This window comes from Heterodontus francisci, chromosome 5, assembly GCF_036365525.1.
Source record: "Heterodontus francisci isolate sHetFra1 chromosome 5, sHetFra1.hap1, whole genome shotgun sequence".
Classification (NCBI taxonomy): Eukaryota; Metazoa; Chordata; class Chondrichthyes; order Heterodontiformes; family Heterodontidae; genus Heterodontus; species Heterodontus francisci.
The window spans coordinates 34,814,852-34,840,913 of NC_090375.1; the positions used below are offsets into that span (position 1 = coordinate 34,814,852).

Below are 26,062 nucleotides of genomic sequence, written 5' to 3' on the forward strand. Positions count from 1 at the left end.
AGATGGTGGTAGAGGCGGGTTGCCTCACATCCTTTAAAAAGTACCTAGATGAGCATTTGACACGTCATAACATTCAAGGCTATGGGCCAAGTGCTGGCAAATGCGATTAGGTAGACAGGTCAGGTATCTTTAATTCATCGGTGCAGACTCGATGGGCCGAAGGGCCTCTTCTGCACTGTATTATTCTGTGATTCTGTGATTCTATGGTTGTGGTTGTTGGAGGTCAATCATCTCAGTCCCAGGACATCACTGCAGGAGTTCCTCAGGGTAGTGCCCTAGGCCCAACCATTTTCAGTTGCTTCATCAATGACCTTCTTTCAATCATAAAGTCAGAAGTGGGGATGTTCGCTGATGATTGCACAATGTTCAGCACCATTCGCGACTCCTCAGATACCGAAGCAGCCCATGTAGAAATGCAGCAAGACTTGGACAATATCCAGGCTTGGGCTGATAAGTGGCAAGTAACATTTGTGCCACACAAGTGCCAGGCAAGACCATCTCCAACAAGAGAGAATCTAACCATCTCCCCTTGACATTCAATGGCATTACCATGGCTGAATCCCCCACTATCAATTTCCTGGGTGTTAGTATTGACCAGAAATTGAACTGGACCAGCCACATAAATGCTGTGGCGACAAGAGCAGGTCAGAGGCTGGGAATTCTGCGGCGAGTAACTCACGGTGGCGTAGTGGTATTATCACTGGACTAGTAACCCAGAGACCCAGGGTATCGATCTGGAGACATGGGTTCGAATCCCACCACGGCAAAAGGTGGCATTTGAATTTAACTAATAAATCTGGAATTAAAAGCTAGTCTAATGACGGCCATGAAACCATTGTCGATTGTTGTAAAAACCCATCTGGTTCAGTAATGTCCTTCAGAGAAGGAAATCTGCTGTCCTTACCTGGTCTGGCCTACATGTGACTCCAGACCCACAGCAATGTGCTTAACTCTTACATGCCTTCTGAAATGGCCTAACAAGCCACTCAGTTGTACCTAACCATTACGAAGTCAATAAAAAGGAATGAAACCGGACGGACCACCCGGCATCGACGTAGGCACCGGAAACGACAACGGCAAACCCAGCCCTGTCGACACTGCAAAGTCCTCCTTACTAACATCTGGGGGCTCGTGCCAAAGTTGGGAGAGCTGTCCCACAGACTAGTCAAGCAACAGCCTGACATAGTCATACTCATGGAATCACACCTTAATGACAATGTCCCAGATACTGCAATCACTATCCCTGGGGATGTCCTGTCCCACCGGCAGGACAGACCCACCAGAGGTGGTGGGACAGTGGTCTACAGTAGGGAAGGAGTTGCCCTGGGAGTCCTCAACATCGACTCCGGATCCCATGAAGTCTCATGGCATCAGATCAAACATGGGTAAGGTAACTTCCAACTGATTACCACCTACCGCCCTCCCTCAGCTGATGAATCAGTACTCCACCATGTTGAACATCACTTGGAAGAAGCACTGAGGGTGGCAAGGGCACAAAATGTACTCTGGGTAGGGGACTTCAATGTTCATCACCAAGAGTGGCTCGGTAGCACCACTCCTGACCGGGCTGGCCGAGTACTAAAGGACATAGCTGCTGGACTGGGTCTGCGGCAGGTGAAAAACATACTTGACCTTGTCCTCACCAATCTGCCTGCCGCAGATGCTTCTGTCCATGACTGTATTGGTAGGAGTGACCACCGCACAGTCCTTGTGGCGACTAAGTCCTGCCTTCACATTGAGGATACCGTCCATCGTGTTATGTGGCACTATCACCGTGCTAAATGGGATAGATTTCGAACAGATCTAGCAATGCAAAACTGGGCACCCATGAGGCGCTGTGGGCCATCAGCAGCAGCAGAATTGTACTGAACCACAATCTGTAACCTCATGGCTCGGCATATCCCCCACTCTACCATCACCATCAAGCCAGGAGACCAACCCTGGTTCAATGAAGAGTGCAGGAGGGCATGCCAGGAGCAGCACCAGACATACCTCAAAATGAGGTGTCAACCTGGTGAAGCTACAACCCAGGACTACTTGCATGCCAAACTGCATAAGCAGCATGCAAGAGACAGAGATAAGCGATCCCATAACCAACGGATCAGATCTAAGCTCTGCAGTCCTGCCACCTCCAGTCATGAATGATGGTGGACAATTAAACAACAAACTGGAGGAGGTGGCTCCACAAATATCCCCATCCTCAATGATGGGGGAGCCCAGCACATCAGTGCGAAAGATAAGGCAGAAGCATTTGCAACAATCTTCAGTCAGAAGTGCCGAGTTGATGATCCATCTCGGCCTCCTCCTGAAGTCACCAGCATTACAGATGCCAGACTTCAGCCAATTCGATTCACTCCGCTTGATATCAAGAAATGACTGAAAGCACTGGATACTGCAAAGGCTATGGGTCCTGACAATATTCTGGCAATAGAACTGAAGGCCTGTGCTCCAAAACGTGCTCCACCCCTAGCCAAGCTGTTCCAGTATAGCTACAACACTGGCATCTACCCGGCAAAGTGGAAAATTGCCCAGGTATGTCCTGTACACAAAAAGCAGGACAAATCCAACCTGGCTGATTACTGCCCCATCAGTCTACTCTCAATCATCAGTAAAGTGATGGAAGGTGTCATCAACAGTGCCATCAAGCAGTACTTGCTTAGCAATAACCTGCTCAGTGATGCTCAGTTTGGGTTCCGCCAGGGCCACTCAGCTCCTGACCTCATTACAGCCTTGGTTCAAACATGGACAAAAGAGCTGAACTCAAGAGGTGAGGTGAGAGTGACTGCCCTTGACATCAAGGCAGCATTTGACCGAGTATGGCATCAAGGAGCCCTGGCAAAACTGGAGTCAATGGGAATCAGGGGGAAAACTCTCCACTGGCTGGAGTCATACCTAGCGCAAAGGAAGATGGAGGTCAAACATCTGAGCTCCAGGACATCACTGCAGGAGTTCCTCAGGGTAGTGCCCTAGGCTCAACCATCTTCAGCTACTTCATCAATGACCTTCCTTCCATCATAAGGTCAGAAGTGGGGATGTTCGCTGATGATTGCACAATGTTCAGCATCATTCGCAACTCCTCAAATACTGAAGCAGTCCGTTTAGAAATGCAGCAAGACCTGGACAATATCCAGGCTTGGGCTGATAAGTGGCAAGTAACATTCGCGCCACACAAGTGCCAGGCAATGACCATCTCCAACAAGAGAGAATCTAACCATCTCCCCTTGACATTCAATGGCATTACCATCGCTGAATCTCCCACTATCAACATCTTAGGGGCTACCATTGACCAGAAACTGAACTGGAGTAGCCATATAAATACCGTGGCCACAAGAGCAGGTCAGAGGCTAGGAATTCTGCGGCGAGTAACTCACCTCCTGACTCCCCAAAGCCTGTCCAGCATCTACAAGGCACAAGTCAGGAGTGTGATGGAATACTCTCCACTTGCCTGGATGGGTGCAGCTCCAACAACACTCAAGAAGCTCGACACCGTCCAGAACAAAGCAGCCCACTTGATTGGCACACCATGCACAAACATTCACTCCCTCCACCACCGACGCACAGTGGCAGCAGTGTGTACCATCTACAAGATGCACTGCAGCAATGCACCAAGACTCTTTAGACAGCACCTTCCAAACCCGCGACCTCTACCACCTCGAAGGACAAGAGCAGCAGATGCATGGGAACATCACCACCTGCAAGTTCCCCTCCAAGTCACACACCATCCTGACTTGGAACTATATCGCCGTTCCTTCACTGTCGCTGGGTCAAAATCCTGGAACTCCCTTCCTAACAGCACTGTGGGTGTACCAACCCCAAATGGACTGCAGCGGTTCAAAAAGGCAGCTCACCGCCACCTTCTCAAGGGCAATTAGGGATGGGAAATAAATGCTGGCATAGCCAGTGATGCCCACATCCCATGAATGAATAAAAAAAAAATTCATAAGTGTGATGGAATACTCTCCACTTGCCTGGATGGGTGCAGCTCCAACAACACTCAAGAAGCTCGACGCCATCCAGCACAAAGCAGCCCGTTTGATTGGCAATCCATCCACAAACATTTACTCCCTCCACCACCGAAGCACAGTGGCAGCAGTGAGGGGGGAGGGTGAGCAGCCAGTTGTCGTGGTTCATATTGGTACCAATGATATAGCTTAAAAAAAGGGATGAGCTCCTATAAACTGAATTTAGGGAGTTAGGACATTAATTTAAAAGTAGGACCTCAAAGGTAGTAATCTCAGGATTACTTCCAGTGTCACATGCTAGCGTGAGCAGAAATAGATATATCAGATATATCAGATGAATACGTGGCTGGAGATATGGTGTAGGGGGAGAGATTCAGATTCCTGGGACATTGGGACTGGTTCTGGGGAAGGTGGACAAGCTGGACGGGTTGCATCTGGGCAGGACTGGGACCAATTTCCTCAGGTGGGGTGGGGGAAAGGTGTTTGCTAGTGCTGTCAGGGAGGGTTTAAACTAGAATGGCAGGGCGATGGGAATCCAAACAGGGAAACAGAAGAGGTGGAAACAAGGATAGAAATGAAAGACAGAAAGGTGAGAAGCAAATGTGGAAGGCAAAGAAAACAAGGGCAAGAAACAAATGGGGCCATAGTGCAAAATAAAGCTAAGATAACTAACAATGTTAAAAAGACAAGTCTAAAAGCATTGTGCCTTAATGCGCGGAACATTCGCAATAAGGTAGATGAATTAACAGCGCAAATAGATAAAAACGGTTCTGATATAGTTGTGATGACATGGCTGCAGGGTGACCAAGACTGAACATCCAGGGGTATTCAATATTTAGGAAGGACAGGCAAAATGGGAAAGGAGGTGGAGTAGCGTTGTTAGTAAAGGAGGAAATCAATGCAATAGTGAGGAAGGATATTGGCTCTGAAAATCATGATGTGGAATCTGTATGGGTGGAGCTAAGTAACACCAAGGGGCAGAAAATGTTGGTGGAGGTTGTCTATGGGCCCCCAAACAGTAGTGGAGATATAAGGGATGGCATTAAACAGGAAATGAGAGATGCATGCAATAAGGGTATAACTGTAATCATGGGTAACTTTAATCTACATATAGATTGGTTAACCCAAATTAGCAATAATACGGTGGAGGAGGATTTCCTGGAGTGTGCATGTGACAGTTTTTTAGACCAATACATTGAGGAATCAACTAGAGAACAGGCAATACTAGACTGGATATTGTGCAATGAGAAAGGATTCCTTAAGAATCTTGTGTGGAGTCCCTTGGGGAGGAGCGACCATAACATGATAGAATTAAGGTGAAGTAGTTGAATCCGAAACTAGGGTCCTGAATCTAAATAAAGGAAACTAAGAAGGTATGAGGAAAGAGTTGGCTATGGTAGATTGGGGAACTTTACTAAAAGGGTTGACGGTGAATAGGCAATGGATAATATTTAAAGAATGTGTGCATGAAGTACAACAACTATTCATTACTGCCTGCAAAAATAAAACTGGAAAGGTGGCTCAACCATGGCTTACAAAAGAAATTAGGGATAGTATTAGATCCAAAGAGGAGGCATATAAAATTACCAGAAAAAGCAGCAAGTCTGAGGATTGGCAGCAGTTTAGAATTCAGCAAAAGAGGACAAAGAGGTTGAATAAGTGGGGGAAAATAGAGTATGAGAGTAAACTTGCAGCAAACATAAAAACTGACTGTAAAAGCTTCTATAAATATGTGAAGAGAAAAAGATTAGTGAAGACAAATGTAGGTGCCTTACAGTCAAAAACGGGGGAAGTTACAATGGGGAACAAAGAAATGGCAGAACATTAGGGCAGCACAGTGACACTGTGGTGAGCACCACAGCCTCATGGCTCCAGCGACCCGGGTACTGCCTGTGTGGAGTTTGCAAGTTCTCCCTGTAACTGAGTGGATTTCTGTCGGGTGCTCCAGTTTCCTCCCAGAGCCAAAGACTTGCAGGTTGATAGGTAAATTGGCCATTGTAAATTGCCCCTAGTGTAGGTAGGTGGTAGGAGAATGGTGGGGATGTGGTAGGGAAAATGGTGTTAATGTAGGATTAGTATACATGGGTGGTTGTTGGTCAGCACAGACTCGGTGGGTCGAAGGACCTATTTCAGTGCTGTATCTCTAAATAAACAATTAAACACATACTTTGGTTCTGTCTTCACAAAGGAGGACACAAATAACCTCCCAGAAATGTTCGAGAACCAAAGGTCTAATGAGCAGGAGGAACTGAAGGAAATCAGTATTAGTAAAAAAATAGTGCCAGGGAAATTAATGGGGTTAATGGCTGACAAATCCCCAGGGCCTGATAATCTACATCCCAGAGTACTAAAGGAGGTAGCCCTGGATATAGTGGATGCATTGGTGGTCATCTTCCAAAATTCTATAGACTCTGGGAATTACAGATCAGTAGTGGGGAAGTACTGGAGTCTATTATAAAGGATGTGATAGCAGAACACCTGGAAAGCATAAATGGGATTGGACAAAGTCAGCATGGGTTTACGAAAGGCAAATCGTGCTTAACAAATCTGCTGGAGTTTTTTGAGGATGTAACTAGTGGAATAGATAAGGAAGAACCAGTGGATGTGGTGTATTTGGATTTTCAGATAGCTTTTGATAAGGTCCCACATGCAAAATTAAAACACATGGGATTGTGGGTAATTTACTGGCATGGATTGAGAATTGGGTGACAGACAGGAAACAGAGAGTAGGAATAAACGGGTCTTTTTCGGGGTGGCAGGCAGTGACTAGTGGGGTACCGCAGGCATCAGTGCTTGGGCCCCAGTTATTCACAATATATATTAATGACTTGGGTGAGGGAATTAAATGTAACATTTCCAAGTTTGCAGATGACACAAAGTTGGGGGGTGGGTTGCGGGGAATGTAAGCTGTGAGGAGGATGCAAAGAGGCTCCAATGTGACTTGGACAAGTTGGATGAGTGGGGCAAATGCATGGCAGATGCAGTGCAACATGGATAAATGTGAGGTTATCCACTTTGGTTGTAAAAACAGAAAGACAGATTATTATCTGACTGGTGATAGATTGGGAAAGGGGGAGGTGCAACGAGACCTGGGTGTCCTTGTACACCAGTCGCTGAAAGCAAGCACTCAGGTGCAGCAAGCGGTTAGGAAGGCGAATGGTATGTTGGCCTTCATTGCAAGAGGATTTGAGTACAGGAGTAAGGGTGTCTTACTGCAGTTATACAGGGACTTGCTGAGACCACATCTGGAGTATTGTGTGCAGTTTTGGTCTCCTTATCTGAGGAAGAATGTTCTTGCCTTGGAGGGAGTGCAAAGAAGATTTACTAGGCTGATTCCTGGGATGGCAGGATTTACGCATAAGGAGAGATTGGGTCGACTAGGCCTATATTCACTTGAGTTTAGAAGAATGAGAGGGGATCTCCTAGAAGCCTATAAAATTCTAACAGGACTAGACAGGCTAGATGCAGGGAGGATGTTCCCAATGGCTGGGGAGTCCAGAACCAGGGGTCACAGTTTCAGGATACAGGGTATGCCATTTAGAACTGAGATGAGGAGAAATTTCTTCACACAGAGGGTGGTGAACCTATGGAATTCTTTACCGCAGAAGGTAGTGGAAGCCAAGTCCTTAAATCTATATCCAGAAGGAGATAAATATATTTCTAAATGCCAAAGGGATCAAGGGATATGGGGAGAAAGCGGGAACAGGGTACTGAATTAGACGATCAACCATGATCTTTTTTGAATGGCGGAGTAGGCCCAAAGGGCCGAATGGCTTACCCCTGCTCCTAATTTTTTTTCTGTTTCTATGTACCATCTACAAGACACACTGCAGCAACACACCAAGGCTCCTTTGACAGCACCTTCCAAATCCATGACCTCTAACACCTGGAAGGACAAGGGCAGCGGATGCATGGGAACACCACCACCTGCAAGTTCCCCTCTAAGCGACACACCATCCTGATGTGGGACTATATCACCATTCCTTCACTGTTGCTGCATCAAAATCCTGGTACTCCCTTCCTTACTCCCACATGGACTGCAGCGTAGAGGCCTGCTCAGGTCCGGAAAAAAGAACCCGACCTGAACCCAACCAAACCACAGCGGACCCGAGCCCAACCCAGCCCGAGTCCCTCTGATTTTGCCCCGAGCCCGACCCCACCCAAACCCGCCCTGACTCGACCCAACTCGAGCCCGATGCAACCATCCCCTTTACTTACCTTCCGACTTGGAACCTCCATGAAGCTGCAGCGCATGGGTGATGACATCATAGTGACGTCACTCGCTCACTGTGCAGATGCTTCAGGCGGGATAGAGAGGGAGGTAAAAGGGGTGGAGGAGTTGCATTACTGGTCAAAGAGGATATCACAGCTGTGCTGAAGGAAGGCACGATGGAGGACTCGAGCAGTGAGGCAATATGGGCAGAACTCAGAAATAGGAAGGGTGTGGTAACAATGTTGGGGCTGTACTACAGGCCTCCCAACAGCGAGCGTGAGATAGAGGTACAAATATGTAAACAAATTATGGAAAGATGTAGGAGCAACAGGGTGGTGGTGATAGGAGATTTTAATTTTCCCAACATTGACTGGGATTCACTTAGTGTTAGAGGTCTAGATGGAGCAGAATTTGTAAGGAGCATCCAGGAGGGTTTTCTAGAGCAGTATGTAAATAGTCCAACTCGGGAAGGGGCCATACTGGACCTGGTGTTGGGGAATGAGCCCGGCCAGGTGGTTGAAGTTTCAGTAGGGGACTACTTTGGGAATAGTGATCACAATTCCGTAAGTTTTAGAATACTCATGGACAAAGACGAGAGTGGTCCTAAAGGAAGAGTGCTAAATTGGGGGAAGGCCAACTATACCAAAATTCGGCAGGAGCTGGGGAATGTAGATTGGGAGCAGCTGTTTGAAGGTAAATCCACATGTGATATGTGGGAGGCTTTTAAAGAGAGGTTGATTAGCGTGCAGGAGAGACTTGTTCCTGTGAAAATGAGGGATAGAAATGGCAAGATTAGGGAACCATGGATGACAGGTGAAATTGTGAAACTAGCTAAGAGGAAAAAGGAAGCATACATAAGGTCTAGGCGGCTGAAGAAAGACGAAGCTTTGGAAGAATATCGGGAATGTAGGACCAATCTGAAACGAGGAATCAAGAGGGCTAAAAGTGGTCATGAAATATCTTGAGCAAACAGGGTTAAGGAAAATCCCAAAGCCTTTTATTCATATATAAGGAGCAAGAGGGTAACTAGAGAAAGGATTGGTCCACTCAAGGACAAAGGAGGAAAATTATGCGTGGAGTCAGAGAAAATGGGTGAGATTCTAAACGAGTACTTTGCATCGGTATTCACCGAGGAGAGGGACATGACGGATGTTGAGGTTAGGGATAGATGTTTGATTACTCTAGGTCAAGTCGGCATAAGGAGGGAGGAAGTGTTGGGTATTCTAAAAGGCATTAAGGTGGACAAGTCCCCAGGTCCGGATGGGATCTATCCCAGGTTACTGAGGGAAGCAAGAGAGGAAATAGCTGGGGCCTTAACAGATATCTTTGCAGCATCCTTAAACATGGGTGAGGTCCCGGAGGACTGGAGAATTGCTAATGTAGTCCCCTTGTTTAAGAAGGGTAGCAGGGATAATCCAGGTAATTATAGACCGGTGAGCCTGACATCAGTGGTAGGGAAGCTGCTGGAGAAGATACTGAGGGATAGGATCCATTCCCATTTGGAAGAAAATGGGCTTATCAGTGATAGGCAACATGGTTTTGTGCAGGGAAGGTCATGTCTTACCAACTTAATAGAATTCTTTGAGGAAGTGACAAAGTTGATTGATGAGGGAAGGGCTGTAGATGTCATATACATGGACTTCAGTAAGGCGTTTGATAAGGTTCCCCATGGTAGGTTGATGGAGAAAGTGAAGTCGCATTGGGTCCAGGGTGTACTAGCTAGATGGATAAAGAACTGGCTGGGCAACAGACGACAGAGAGTAGCAGTGGAAGGGAGTTTCTCAAAATGGAGACGTGTGACCAGTGGTGTTCCACAGGGATCCGTGCTGGGACCACTGTTGTTTGTGATATCCATGAATGATTTGGAGGAAAGTATAGATGGTCTGATTAGCAAGTTTGCAGACGACACTAAGATTGGTGGAGTAGCAGATAGTGAAGGGGACTGTCAGAGAATACAGCAGAATATAGATAGATTGAAGAGTTGGGCAGAGAAATGGCAGGTGGAGTTCAATCCGGGCAAATGCGAGGTGATGCATTTTGGAAGATCCAATTCAAGAGTGAACTATACAGTAAATGGAAAAGTCCTGGGGAAAATTGATGTACAGAGAGATTTGGGTGTTCAGGTCCATTGTTCCCTGAAGGTGGCAACGCAGGTCAATAGAGTGGTCAAGAAGGCATACGGCATGCTTTCCTTCATCGGACGGGGTATTGAGTACAAGAGTTGGCAGGTCATGTTACAGTTGTATAAGACTTCGGTTTGGCCACATTTGGAATACTGCGTGCAGTTCTGGTCGCCACATTACCAAAAGGATGTAGATGCTTTGGAGAGGGTGCAGAGGAGGTTCACCAGGATGTTGCCTGGTATGGAGGGCGCTAGCTATGAAGAGAGGTTGAGTAGATTAGGATTATTTTCATTAGAAAGACGGAGGTTGAGGGGGGACCTGATTGAAGTGTACAAAATCATGACAGGTATAGACAGGGTGGATAGCAAGAAGCTTTTTCCCAGAGTGGGGGATTCAATTACTAGGGGTCACGAGTTCAAAGTGAGAGGGGAAAGGTTTAGGGGGGATATGCGTGGAAAGTTCTTTACGCAGAGGGTGGGGGTGCCTGGAACACGTTGCCAGCGGAGGTGGTAGACGCGGGCACGATAGCGTCTTTTAAGATGTATCTAGGCAGATACATGAATGGGCAGGAAGCAAAGAGATACAGACCCTTAGAAAATAGGCGACAGGTTTAGATAGAGGATCTGGATCGGCGCAGGCTTGGAGGGCCGAAGGGCCTGTTCCTGTGCTGTAATTTTCTTTGTTCTTTGTTCAGACTCAGTTTCGTCCCTGACTCCCAGCTCAAGTAAGACTTTTAATTTCAATACTTACCAGCAGAGCACTTACCGTGTGTGTTCGGCCCGACCTGACCCAACTCGACCTGGACTGGGCCCGACCCAGCCCGAGCCTGCAAGCCACACCCTGAAGTTGGGCCCGACCCGACCCCGGCACATGTTGTCGGGTCCCGTCGGGTTCGGGTTCGGGTCGGGTAGCAGGCCTCTACTGCAGTGGTTCAAGAAGGCAGCTCACCACCACCTTCTCAAGGGCAATTAAGGATGGGCAACAAATGCAAGGCACTGTGGTGGTACCTCCGCTGCTCTACGATGGGATCCTACTTTACATATTTATAATACCTCTCTGCATAAATTTAAATTTAATTCCCTGTGATCTTACCTTCAGTTTACAATGTTGAGCATGTTGTGCGGCACTCTCGCGCCTTCACTTTCCCGTCCAGGAGAAGCTGGCGCCACCGAGGTGGGGAAGGGGTCATCTCTGCGTTATTTAATGTGTGGGGGGACAAGGGGTCAACTCTGCGTTATTTAGTGTATGGGGGGGCAAGGGGTCAAATCTGCATTATTTAGTGTATGGGGGGGCAAGGGGTCAACTCTGCATTATTTAGTATGTGGGGGGACAAGGGGTCAAATCTGCATTATTTAGTGTATGGGGGAAGGGGTCAATTCTGCATTATTTAGTGTATGGGGGAAGGGGTGAACTCTGCATTATTGAGTGTATGGGGGGAAAAGGTGAACTCTGCATTATTTAGTGTATGGGGGAAGGGGTCAACTCTGCATTATTTAATGGATGGAAGGGGGAAGGAGTCAACTGCATTATTTAGTGTATGGGGGGAAGGGGTCAATTCTGCATTATTTACTGTATGGGGGGAAGAGGTCAATTCTGCATTATTTAGTGTATGGGGGAAGGGGTGAACTCTGCATTATTTAGTGTATGGGGGAAGGGGTCAGCTCTGCATTATTTAGTGTATGGGGGAAGGGGTGAACTCTGCATTATTGAGTGTATGGGGGGAAGGGGTCAACTCTGCACTATTTAGTGTATGGGGGAAGGGGTCAACTCTGCATTATTTAATGTATGGAAGGGGGAAGGAGTCTACTGCATCATATAGTGTATGGGGGAAAGGGATCAACTCTGCATTATTTAATGTATGGGGGGAAGGGGTCAACTCTGCATTATTTAGTGTATTTGGGGAAGGGGTCAACTCTGCATTATTTAGTATATTTGGGGAAAGGGTCAACTCTGCATTATTTAATGTATGGGGGGAAGGGGTCAACTCTGCATTATTTACTGTATTTGGGGAAGGGGTCAACTCTGCATTATTTACAGTGTTTGGGGAAGGGGTCAACTCTGCATTATTTAGTGTTTGGGGAAAGGGTCAACTCTGCATTATTTACTGTATTTGGAGAAGGGGTCAACTCTGCATTATTTAGTGTATTTGGAGAAGGGGTCATCTCTGCATTATTTACAGTGTTTGGGGAAGGGGTCAACTCTGCATTATTTAGTGTATTTGGAGAAGGGGTCAACTCTGCATTATTTAGTGTTTGGGGAAAGGGTCAACTCTGCATTATGTACAGTGTTTGGGGAAGGGGTCAACTCTGCATTATTTAGTATATTTGGGGAAAGGGTCAACTCTGCATTATTTAATGTATGGGGGGAAGGGGTCAACTCTGCATTATTTACAGTGTTTGGGGAAGGGGTCAACTCTGCATTATTTAGTATATTTGGGGAAGGGGTCAACTCTGCATTATTTAATGTATGGGGGAAGGGGTCAACTCTGCATTATTTACAGTGTTTGGGGAAGGGGTCAACTCTGCATTATTTAGTATATTTGGGGAAGGGGTCAACTCTGCATTATTTACAGTGTTTGGGGGGAAGGGGTCAACTCTGCATTATTTAGTGTATTTGGAGAAGGGGTCAACTCTGCATTATTTACAGTGTTTGGGGAAGGGGTCAACTCTGCATTATTTAGTATATTTGGGGAAGGGGTCAACTCTGCATTATTTTCAGTGTTTGGGGAAGGGGTCAACTCTGCATTATTTAGTGTTTGGGGAAGGGGTCAACTCTGCATTATTTAGTATATTTGGGGAAGGGGTCAACTCTGCATTATTTAGTATATTTGGGGAAGGGGTCAACTCTGCATTATTTACAGTGTTTGGGGAAGGGGTCAACTCTGCATTATTTAGTGTTTGGGGGGAAGGGGTCAACTCTGCATTATTGAGTGTTTGGGGGGTAGGGGTCAACTCCGCATTATTTAGTGTTTTGGGGGGGGTATGGGTCAACTTTGCACTATGTTGGACTGTTTACAGTGCTGGCAGCCTTTTAAAAATGGCACCAGCACCTGCTCCTGCATCATGTGACGCTGTGAACGGCATTGCTAATGCCACCATTGCCACGTGATTGGCGGGGTGGGTGTGGGGAGAGGAGCCATTAACATGGTATGTGGCCGCCCGCCGCATAACCGCGGCAGCGTATCTCCCATATGGGGCGGCCACCATTTTCTGCACCCCCTGCCACTCTCTGCAACAGGACAACAAAATCCAGCCCTTCAGCTGGAATTCCTGCTGTTGGGAAAAGAAAGATTTGAAACGGAAAACATGCATTTATATAGCGCCTTTCACAAACTCAGGATGTTGCACCGCACTTTACAGCTAATGGAGTCCTTTTGAGGTGCAGTCACTATTGTAATGTAGAAAAAAACATTATTTTTCTGGATTTTACTGGAAAAAAGTATTGGTAAGTGGAAAATGCTGTACTTATGCAACTTTGATGTTAAAGCTATCTACAGGGAAATATCACCCCCCAACGTTTAGCACAAATTAATATTTCAATGTAATATTTAATATGCATGTTTGAGGGAAAGCAAATAGTATATTTTTTAAAAGTATGGTAAATGGGGAAACTAGATAAGTACATGTGGAAGAAAGGATTAAACAGGGTGATAGGCTGAGATGAAGTAAAGTGAGGGGAGGCTCATGTGGATTATAGACCAAATGGTCTACATAAGAACATAAGAAATAGGAGCAGGAGCAGGCCATTCAGCCCCTAAAGCCTGCCCCACCATTCAATAACAGCATGACTGATCTGTCCCAGGACTCAATTCCTCTTTCGGCCTGCTCCGCATAACCCTCGACTCCCCGAGATCTCAAAAATCTAACTACCTCCTCCTTAAATACATTTAGTGACCTAGCCTCCACAACTCTCTGAGGTAGAGAATTCCAGAGATTCACCACCCTCTGAGAGAAGAAATTCCTTCGCATCTCAGTTTTAAATGTGTGACCCCTTATTCTGTAACTATGTCCCCTAGTTCGAGATACCCACCAGTGGAAACATATTCTCAACATCTACCCTGTCAAGTCCCCTTAGAATCTAATATGTTTCAATGATAACCTCTCATTCTTCTAAACTCAATGAATAAAGGCCTAACCTGATTAGCGGTTCTTGATAAGACAACCCCTTCATCCCAGGAATCAGCCTAGTGAACCTTTTCTGAACTGCCTCCAATGCTAGTATATCCTTCCTTAAATTCGGGGACTAAAACTGTATGCAGTACTCCAGGTATGGCCTCACCAACACCCTGTACAGTTGTAACACAACTTCCCTATTTTTAAACTCCAACCTCTTAGCAATAAAGGCCAAAATTCCATTTGCCTTCCTAATTACTTGCTGCACCTGCATGCTACCTTTTTGTGTTTCATGTACAAGAACACCCACATCCCTCTGTAGTGCAGTATTTTGTAGTCTTTCTCCATCTAAATAATAATCTGCCTTTTTATTCTTCCTACCAAAGTGGATGACCTCACACTTTCCCACAATGAACTCCATCTGCCAAGTTTTTGCCCATTCATTTAACCTATCTATATCCCTTTGCAGGTTCTTTGTGTCCTCATCACAACATGCCTTCCCACCTACTTTTGTATCATCAGCAAATTTGGATACATTACACTCTGTCCCTTCCTCCAAGTCATTAATATATCTTTCGTAAATAGTTAAGGCCCTAGGGCAGATCCTTGTGGCACCCCACTAGTTACGACTTTCCAACCTGAAAAAGACCCATTAATCCCGACTCTCTGCTTTCTGTGTTTTAGCCAATCCTCAATCCATGCCAACACATTACCCCCAAAACCCTGAGCTCTTATTTTGTGCAATAACCTTTTATGTGGCACCTTATCGAAAGCCCTCTGAAAATCCAAATACACTACATCTACTGGTTCCCTTTTATCCACTCTGCTTGTTATATCCTTAAAGAACTGTAACAAATTTATCAAACATGATTTCCCTTTCATAAAACCATGTTGACTCTGTTTGATTGCATTATGTTTTTCTAAATGTCCTGCTATTTCTTCCTTAAAAACGGACTCCAGCATTTTCCCTATGACTGATGTTAAGCTAACTGGTCAATAGTTTCCTACTTTCTGTCTTCCTCCTTTCCTGAATAGGGGTGTCACATTAACGGTTTTCCAATCTGCTGGTACCCTACCGGAATCCAGTGAGTTTTGGTATATTATGACCAATGCCTCCACTATCTCTGCAGCCACTTCTTTTAACACCCTTAGGTGCAGGCCATCAGGTCCTGGCGACTTGTCTGCCTTTAGTTCCATCAGTTTGTCCAGCACCTTTTCCCTCGTGATAGAGATTGTTACAAGTTCCTCCCTCCCATTTACACCTTGCTCATCTATTATTGTTGGGATGTTCAGAGTGTACTCCACCGTGAAGACCAATGCAAAATATTGGTTTAAGTTATCTGCCATTTCCCTGTTCCCTGTTATTAATTCCCCAGTCTCATCCTCTAAGGGTCCCACACTTACTTTAGCTACTCTGTTCCATCTTATATACCCGTAGAAGCTCTTACTGTTTGTTTTTATATTTCTTGCCAATTTACTCTCATAATCCATTTTCTCCCTCTTTATTAGTTTTTTAGTCATCTGCTGCTGGTTCCTAAAAGATTCCCAATCCTCTGGCCTACCACTAGCTTTGGCCGCTTTGTATGCCTTTGTTTTTGATTTGATACTTTCCTTAACTTCCTTTGTTATCCACGGGTGGTTCATCGTTCTCATTGAGTCTTTCCTTCTGACCGGAATAAATGCTTGCTGAGTGTTATGAAATATCTGCTTAAATGTCTGCCACTGCTCATCTACTGACTTTCCCTTTAGTCTATTTCTGTGCTGTAAAATTCTCTGCAATTCTACGTCAATTCCTATTTGTTCTCACGAACAGTTGTACAGACTTAGTGCAGGACTCACCACCACCTTCTCAAGTGCAATTAGGGATGGGCAATAAATGCTGGCACAGCCCACATCCCATGAACGAATAAAAAAAAAACTTTTGTTATATACTCTCGTCACCTATCCTCTATTTTTGGAAACTTTCAGCCTGACAACCAGATAATTCCAAGTAGTTTTGCTTCTTTATCAATTTAGTGACGTCGCACCAAAGTTTGCAAAATAACTGATATATTTCAAAATTGTTTTGAAGACCAATTCATTATAAATGGGGAAATGAGTCATAGTATTAAGTGCCAGCTTTACTGCCATGTTCCCACAATCATTGGCTGACGTCACTTGTTTTGAACAGTTGTTAAGTGGCTGTTGCATCCTGTATAGAACAATCTCATTGACATCCAGAATCACGGAGGGGTGACTCTCAGACATTGAACTCCTTATCTACTTCGACCAGCCAAGTATAAACTTTCAGGCAACGTCAATCATCGATGATATTGTTGCTGAGTCAACAGGGATGAATAAATAAGTGGATTTTAAAAGGTTGCTTTAATAGTGGCAGACTGATCACTGCAACAATTGACGGAACTTAGCAGGGATGTTGCTAGAATTTTAAGTTTACACTCGAGCTTGACTTTCAAGGTGTGGGTGCTGAGACCTCACTACTGCCGCTGGACCTTGGGCCAGAGGAAACTTCGCTGCACATGGCAGCACCTCAGCATCCGCCATGGCAGTTTGACCCTGCTGGCTTCCATCACCAGGGCCAGGAATTGGCTCAAGGGGTTATGAGGGTCCAGATGCGCTTTCATCATGTCAATATATTCCATTCCCATTGCATGACTGCCCCCTTCTACAAGGCTCTGGCTCAGCTCTCGCACTGATCTGCAGAGAGGAGGCTGTAGGACATCTGTGATCTTATTCAAACCCCGTTCTATTTGACCTGCCAGCCCATCCAAGACAGAGGAAATGGTAGAGCCCAGAGCTTGCATGGCCTCAGAATGTGCATCACTGAGAGCTGCAATTACTGATGCCACAGACCCCTGCAGGGAAAGTGTAATTGCAGCGTCCATTGAGTTGAGCACATGCTCCGTGGTTGACGACAGAGTCTTGATACCATGCGTTAGAATCCTACATAAATTGGTTGGATTCCTCTACACTCTCCATCATGTTCTGGAGGCTCCACAGAAGGCAGTCCAATGCAGTGATAGTTTGCTGGTGCTCAGAAATCATCTTCCTTTAGGGGCTGGGCCTTTTTAGCAGAGCTGGCCATCCAGTGACCTATATTCCTGGGCCATTCTTTCCACCTGCTCAGTTGAAAACGCAGAATTGTCCAGCGCAGACCCTTTGAGCTCACGCTCTTTACCGAGAAGGCTGTTCATTCTTCTATTAATACTTGGAAGGGTAAGAATGCCAGTTCTCCTTAGTAGCCTGTGTGACTGCAATAACTGAGTTGTATAATGGACCCAGAAACTGGGAAGAGTGATAAGGGTTCACAAGTAGTGGCAAGAGTGGATGAGTGACCAGCAGATGAGTGACAATACAATGCACCAGTAGATTGTCATGTTGCGTGTGCGACTGTGTGAGTGAGAATGTTAAGCAGAAAGAGAAAAGGAAGATGCCAAACGCCTTCCTATTCCTGGCCTTCAGTCTGGCCATCTTTGATGCTGTGTGTCCTCTCAGTCAATGATGTTGATGGTGGTCTCTTCCACAGGTGCCATTGTCGGTAGAGTAGCTGAACCTCCTCCTATTCTCATGCCCTCCTTCCTTTTGTCTCTTGCAAGAGGAGTGGAAATGGGCTCTGTTTGCCCTGTTTAAAGATTTTCAAAATGTACGAGGCAGCTTAGCATAACCTGCTTGATGGTATGCAGAGCTAAGGTGTGGCAAAGTGGGAGAATTAGTTGTGAGGGCAATGGCAGGTTTTGAGGGTGTGATTGCAAGCCAGAAAGAGGTGCAGTAAAGTGAAGTGCTGCCTGCTGACTGGAGGAAAACTGTGAGAAGTGAGCAGAGGTAGGATTAATGGTACTGAGACTAATGTAAGGTATGCATGTGTATGCAGAGAGTATGAGAGATGTGAAGGGGAGTCTTACCTTGGTATTCCTGGTCAAATAACTTTTCTCTCTCACACTGCAGCCAACTCTTGGGGACAATGCAGGTGGCATTGTCAATTTTTGCCATCTCTCTCCATGCATGTTGATGAATTTGTCTGAGCACCTGATGCCCTTTTTTCTGCTGCTCACTTGATTAATCAGCATCTCCACCGATGAATGAGAGAACTTGGGGACCCCTGGTTGTATTCATCTTGTTGCCCACCACCCACCACTGTTAAAATGTACCTTCCTTTTAAGGCCTTACAGGATGCCTTTAAATAGCTGGCACCCTGCTGAATTTTCAGCCCTCCCATTGTGTCTATACACTACAGCATGTTTTGTGACGGCTGCTCCCCTTTTTACTTTACACTAGGCCTGGCCGCAATCATGGAGTCTGTCCCACATTGACTCCTTTAGCCGGGCACAGTATGCACCCTGCCCGTTGCCTACTGGATTGACAGTCTAGCCGGCAATCACCCTTCTTTCTCTGCCAACCTGCAGTGGGGTAGGGGCAAAGTAGAGATCTCTGAAAAAGAACAATAAAACACTTGAATATTATCCAAGTGTGCTTTGTAACGAAAAAGGTGATAATTCAATAATATTGCTGAAAATAGACATGTTATCGAAGTTTTTCGTCTTGCACCCATCAGGAAAATCTGAAAGAATAGCAATATAAGGGAAAACAACAACTTTATACTGTCTCATACAGTATAAAGTTGTTATTTTCCATTACAGTGGCATTCTTGCGGATTGTCCTAATGAGTGCAAGACAAAATTCTTCAACATGTCTCTATTTTCAGCAATACTCAAGTTCTGTACTACCAAATAACAATTCAATAATACATCTATTTTTTTCAGCTCCCTCCATCTTCCTTTCACAGGCTTGACTTCCTCCTTGGCAGGAACCCGCTATATGTTTCTTTAATCTTGCAGCTATCAGTAAGTAAACAATTCCACCCTCACAGTCCTAATGCTGCCTTTTCGTAAATTCACAGGCAAGTGACTCGCCATTTTTTGCCCATTAGTTTTAAGATGTGAGTTATTTAGAAAGTCTGATCTGGAAGTCTATTAAGTGGAACTCTGTGTCTTGAGCCTCTTGTCAGGTGGTCGAGGATTGTGCTTGAGGGGTCTCCAGTAGGTGACTACAGGTGTGCATGCCCCAAGGGAGGACTTCTGAGGGGTGAAGATAGGTAAAGAGAGAAAATAACAAGCGACTAAGACATTCAATTTCCTGGTAATTCATTGGCCATAAAGCAGTTTGGGATGTTCTGAGGGCATGATAAAGCAATATATAAATGCAAGTTTTTTTTACTTCAATTCTATAACACCCTGGTGCAAGTAATTATCTTTACACATCTAGTTCCACTAAAAAAAACCTTAGTGTTGTAAAATGACATGTTCCCATTTGGGTCAAAAAAAATTAAGAAAGATAATGGCTGACAATTTCTGGTGTGAGTACTGGGGGAGAAAACCAACATAGGCTGAAAGAGTCTTTATTAATAAACATGAGAATACAAACATATTGCGTATGTTCACTGCTATTTCCACCTCTGTAGCATTGCCCGACTTTGCCCTGTCTCAGCTCATCAACTGCTGAAACACTCATTCATGCCTTCGTTACCTCTAGACTTGACTATTCCAGCGCACTCCTGACTGGTCTCTCACGTTCCGTAATCTTGAGGTCATCCAAAGCTCTGCTGCTCATGTCTTAACTCGCACCAAGTCCCGTTCACCTACCACCCCTGTGTTCGCTGACCTACATTGGCTCCCAGTCAAACAACGTCTTGATTTTAAAATTCTCATCTTTATTTTCAAATCCCTCCATGGCCTCGTCCCTCCCTATCTCTGTAATCTCCTCCAGCTCCCACAACCCTTCAAGATATCGGCACTCCTCTAATTCTGGCCTCTGGAGCATCCCTGATTTTAATCGCTCTACCATTGGTGGTCACACCTTCAGTTGCCTCGGCCCCAAGGTCTGAAATACCCTCCCTACACCTCTTCGTCCTTCTACCTAGCTTTCCTCCTTTAAGACACTCCTTAAAACCTACCTATTTGACCAAGCTTTTGGTCATCTGACCTAATATCTCCTTGTGCTGCTTGGTTTCATATTTTGTTTTATAATGCTCCTTGGGATGTTTTATTATGTGAAAGGTGCTATATAAAATATAAGTTATTGTTGTTATTGCTTGGGTGTTATAGTCACAAGTCTCCTTTTACAATGTCAGAGCTCCCCCTGGTGGCCAAGTTGGTAAATGCACAATCTAGTGCTCTTACAGACCAGGAAGCTTGAGGGTTTGATCACCTGTCTCTGCTGAATTCGTTGATCTCGGCAGGATGCATGATCGACTTTAGATAATCTAGTAAAATGGACAACAGCAGCTCAGCCACCTGTTAAACACTTCTCCCAATTTTTGTTTCCACTGAAGTCATCAAAATGCTTATACCACATGTCATACTTTTGTCCAATGTCAAAATTGCCCCTGTTATAAGTGACCTCAACGCTCAAGATACAGGGAGAGGAACTTTCTCAGGATCTCTACTCCTGATCACTATCCAGTCAGTAATTCCTGCTAGCCGATGCGTATGAACATGTATGGATGATGTGTCAAAACCAGACTAATAGGATAGGCTGCAGCCACTAGGGGGTTAAATTGTCATCTTCACCATGTGGTCGTTGAACCAGCAGGTCAGATCATCCAGATTTCATTGCATTCATTTCAATGGAATCAGATGGGCTCACTCACCCAAACAGGCAGGTGATCAACCCTGCCAGATTAGCACCCATGTGTTGAAGATGAAAGTTTACCCCTCACTGTCAAGGGCAGCCTCTTAGAGCGGTCATCAGAGGGACCTTGGATCATCATGATTCATCACATTCAGGAAGGAAGAAAGTAGAATAGGAATAAGATAATGAAAAGGTGTATGACTATTACAAATAGCACACAGAGGAAGTCATGCTAATGTGTACTTCATAAGCCTAAAGAGCTCAGGTTCAGTAATTTCACCACAGTGAAACCAAGTGAGCACTGTGAAGCAGTAAATGACACAAACACAAGTTAATTCAGTGCAGCTGATCACTCACCTGCAGGCTGGTTTGTGTGTCCACCTGGACCCCTGGGTAGTTAAGTAGAAGCCGCACCAAGTTCTCATGTCCAGACTGTGCTGCCAAGTGTAATGGCGTGTACCCTGACTGAAGCAAAAACAATAAAGGCTTTAATTCCAGATCAACCCTTATTCCCACAACACTGACTACTGAACAATTACTCCTCCAGTTTTCACTTGATATCTTCATGAAAGGGGCACCATCTTCCTAAAAAAGTGACCTTATTTTTAGGAATTCTCTGAATAATTAAGAAAATTCCTCTTTGACTCACAGCCAGTTATCTCTCACAGTTAAATGGTGATTACGCTGTTTCTCCAGAGCTTCCACAGATCTGCCACTAAAGTTACAATGGCTGACTAGGTTAAACCTTTATGGAAATTCACCCCCGCTGTATACAGGACTTGGCGGGGTTCATGCGTCAAGCAGCAGAGACAACTTCAACCTGCAACAAAGGCTTGCGAAGTGAATGGCGAAAGTCCTACTTCACTATTCAGGCTAATCTCTTCTGAGTGTCAAACAAACTTACAACCTATCATAGTTAGCCCGCTGTTATCAGTTCACACTTGCAGCAAGAAAATTTAAAACCTAAATGTGCATGAACAAATCTAAGTAACATGGGCAGGGCATGTGAAGCTCCATGCCAGCAAAATCTGGCCCGATAATTAATGTGAGTATAATGAATTCTATCTTTGAATAAAAATGCATCAGGAAGTGATTTTTCTTATCTTATGTGTGGAGTATTTCCTAGATGTGGCACAATGCTGAGCTTCCCTCTTTGCACTAGTATTGCAGTATCCTTGGAACTCTCTCCACCACATAACTTTAACCACTGAGTAAGACTGAAGGATTAATAGCCAACTTTGAAACAATGTGTACTCATTACCAGTAGCAACAGGGATTTACTGCATCAAAGACTGTATTGGTTCATTTCACGTGGGCCCCTTGACGTCTGCCATAGATTGACCTCTACATTCTCCTTCTGAGCTGAATTCAACAGAGGCAATGTCCTCACATGTCAATCATTTGTTTTAATGAATAAACTTTTTTGTAATCAGAGCTTTGATCCTAAATCCAAGGCATAGGAATAAAGGAACAGGAGTAGGCCATTCAGCCCCTTGAGCCTGTTCCGCTCTTCAATGAGATCATGGCTGATCTGTATCTTAAGTCCTTCCAGCTGCCTGGGCTCTATATCCTTTTGCACCCTTGGCTAGCAAAAATCTAATGATCTCAGATTTAAAATGGTCAATTGAGCTTGCATCTGCTGCTTTTTGAGGGAGAGAGTTCCATACTTTTACCACCCTTTGCGTGAAGAAATGTTTCCTAACTTCTCTCTTGAATGGTCTAGCTCTGATCATAAAATTCCATTAACCTAGACTCCCCCATCAGTGGAAAAAGTTTCCCTCTATCAACCCTATTGATTCCCTTGAAAATCATAAAAACCCCAATCAAGTCACCCCTTAACCTTCTATACTCCAGGGAATATAAGCTTAGTTTATGCAATCCCTCCTCATAATTTAAGCCTTGGCGCCCTGGTAACATTCTGGTAACAAGGTAGGTGCTTTCATTTGTTTTGCCAGTGCTTGATTCTAGAGGTACTGTAATCCTCAATTGAAAACTTTGCATAATATTGATTCGCTATTAAAAATACAAAGTTAGGCGTTTGGTGGAGGCCTAACAAAACTGCTTTAAAAGCAAAAAACAGATCTTAGTGGCATATTTCTTTGTTCATATCTGCCAACCCATCATAGTGTTTGGTGTAAGGAGATGTCAACTCTTACTACCTCGCTCGCTTGATCCTTCATTAGTTGTCCCTCGCTGGTGGTCTTTGGAGTCTCACTGCACATGGTTGCTGGCACCTTGGTGAGAATCTCCCTCACAAAGTCCATCTGACCAAAATGTGCAGCCACATGAAGGGCTGTGAATCCAGTCTTCAGAGAAGGAAAAGACGTTTTATTAGATTAAGCTGCATTTAGGTTTCAGGGAATGCAAGCTCGCCGATGATTATGCGCTAAGGCGCTCAACCTGAAAAAATCATCTAGAGTAAAAAAAAAGTCAAGATCCTAACAGCCATTTAACTGGCAAATTACTCACAACATTTTCAACAGGTTTGTGGGATATATACAAAGATTTGATTTTGTTTTTGAAGAAATGGTGATCTTGAACATTCACAGTAGCACACAAGGGCAGTTTTAGTTCTGCTTTTACCTTCTATTCATTCACAGATAGAATAGAGTATAAGTGCATTCCTATAAGATTACTGATAGCTTACTGAATGGTAGAAGGCTGATTGTAAACAAATAAAGCTGCATTCTCCTTTGAATTACTGGGGCTTTGGGTCCACGGACAGAGTTAAAGTTGTTCTTAAAGGCTGCTACCTCAAATCTGCCAAACTGTAGCCACGTTACAATTGGGTCAAGGGGCACTGGCTGTAAAGGCCGGCTCGGGTCTGCAAATGAAACCTGACCCGAGCCCGACAGAACCACATCCGACCCGAGCCCAAACCGACCCGAGTCCTTTCATTTTTTCCCGTGCCCTACCTGACCATCTGTTAACCTAGCTTCCGTTTTTCACTTTTTTGCTTATCCGCACAAGCTTAAAAAACTGTAACTAAACAACCTTTCAAGTCCAAAAAGTACATTAACATTAGAGCCACGTACTGGAGGTGGTGATAGAGTGTGTCCGACCCGGCCTGACCCGTTGGGTCCCATCGGGTTTGGGTCGGGTAGTCATGCTCTAAGTGCCTGACTCCTTCGTTCCATTCCTCCTCATTTCCGCCCAAACTTACCCCTGCATAAAAGCCGCCACTACATCACTGGTGAAAAGACCTCACTGAGGAGGACATTTTTTGGGCTGCTAATGAAGGTTGGCATCTCTTTGTATGCCAATATTTTTAGTATTTCAGGTTTGAGTCAGGACTTTTACTACTATTTTTACTCAGCTCTGCTCCAAGTACAATTTTGTACTCTAGACATGGGTTTCCCAATGGGAATACTTTTGTCTTGCTGTTATGAAGAAGTGGGCAATGAAAAAGCAAACAGAAAGAAATACTTGAATTTATATAGCACCTTTCATGACCACTGGATGTCTCAAAGCACTTTACACCCACTGAAGCACTTCTGAAGTGTAGTCACTGTTGTAATGTAGAATTTGCTCAAAGCAAATTCCCACAAACAGCAATGCGATAATGATCAGATAATCTGTTCTTTTGTGATGTTGATTGAGGGATAAATATTGGTCAGGACACCAGGGATAACTCCCCTGCTCTTCTTCAAAATAGTGCCTACGAGATCTTTTACGTCCATCTGAGAAGGCAGACAGGACCTCAGTTTAAAGTCTCATCCAAAAGGCAGCACCTCCGACAGTGCAGCACTCCTCAGTACTGCACCGGAACATCAGTCTTGATTTTTGTGCTCAAGTCATGGAGTGGGACTTGAACCCAGAATTCTTGACACAGATACAAGCTTGCTACCAACTGAGCCATGGCTGACACAAATGAAGACAGCAAGAGGCTAGGAACATAGGTAGGCATCAGGGTCTAAAGACCAAGAAGATCTTACTTAGGCATCCCCATAGCACAGGAAGGGTGCACATCCATCTCCTCTTTATCTGAAAATTACTGTGTTGTATAAATTAATTTCCAAATACTTGTCATTTCCTGGTACCTTTGGATCCCCATTTTGAACTGCCACAATTTTGAATAAGCATCCTGCATGTACAAACACCTGGAAATTTCTCACAGGGCATTGGGAGGGAGGGAGCATTTTACTATTTAAATTAAACTCTTGAATGCTTGTGGCCAGTGCTTCTGATGCCAGTGATCCATGTCCTGGAAGAAGGTGGAGATCTGATGTTACAGATCACTGCCTTGTTTTTCAATCAAATTCGCTTGATTTAGCCAATCTGAAGATCTACGCCATATCATGAACCCCTGGATAGGTATTGCAAAGAATGGAAGAACCCTAAATTGATTGAACTTTTGTCTATGACAAGTCTGTTCTACACCACTGATGTGCGACAGATAAACAAGTGCAACAACTGAGACTATTAATGAATAATTAACTGTCAATTATCAGAAAAAAATACTGTTGGTATATAATTACACTGTAATGACTATAGCAATTTGGCAAAGTTATGTGAGACATTTTTAAGCTTGCCTCTAAGTTTCAAATGATAACTAAATTGATACTAAAGCTAATATAAATTAAAACTAGAAGAGAACATGAAATAAAAAGACAGGCAGTGTCTCTGACCTTCGTACTGGTTATTTTAAAGGATACGGTGCCTTTCAGAGCTTCCAGAACATTAATGTGTCCATTTTTAGCAGCTAAATGAATTGCATTCATTCCCTCCTGGTAAATGAAAAGAAAAAGCAAACAAAATAATTATATTCAGGAAGAATAATAGCTAACAAATATGGCATCCAAGGAACATAGGAAATAGGAGCAGGAATAGGCCACTTGGCCCCTCGAACCTGCTCTGCCACTCAACTAGATCATGGCTGATCTTCTACCTCAATGCCATTTTCCCGCACTATCCCCATATCCCTTGATATCTTTAATATCTAGAAATTCTTTCTCTTCTCAGTCCTAAATGGCCGACCTCTTATGCTGAGACAGTGTCTCCTGGTTCTAGACACCCCCAGCCAGG

The 26,062-nt window shown here is 44.6% G+C and overlaps 1 protein-coding gene across 6 annotated transcripts in view; it reads right to left on the reverse strand.

Moving 5' to 3' along the window:
• Positions 1–26,062, reverse strand: part of trpn1 (transient receptor potential cation channel, subfamily N, member 1) — a 375,819-nt gene that overhangs the window by 37,428 nt on the left and 312,329 nt on the right. For all 6 annotated transcript variants that reach the window (XM_068031339.1, XM_068031338.1, XM_068031337.1 and 3 more), the window contains 3 exons: positions 25,666–25,764; positions 23,197–23,343; positions 21,395–21,502 (listed from right to left, as the gene is read on the reverse strand). In XM_068031339.1, coding sequence (XP_067887440.1) covers positions 21,395–21,502; positions 23,197–23,343; positions 25,666–25,764 — 354 coding nt within the window. The remainder of the gene's footprint in view (positions 1–21,394; positions 21,503–23,196; positions 23,344–25,665; positions 25,765–26,062) is intronic.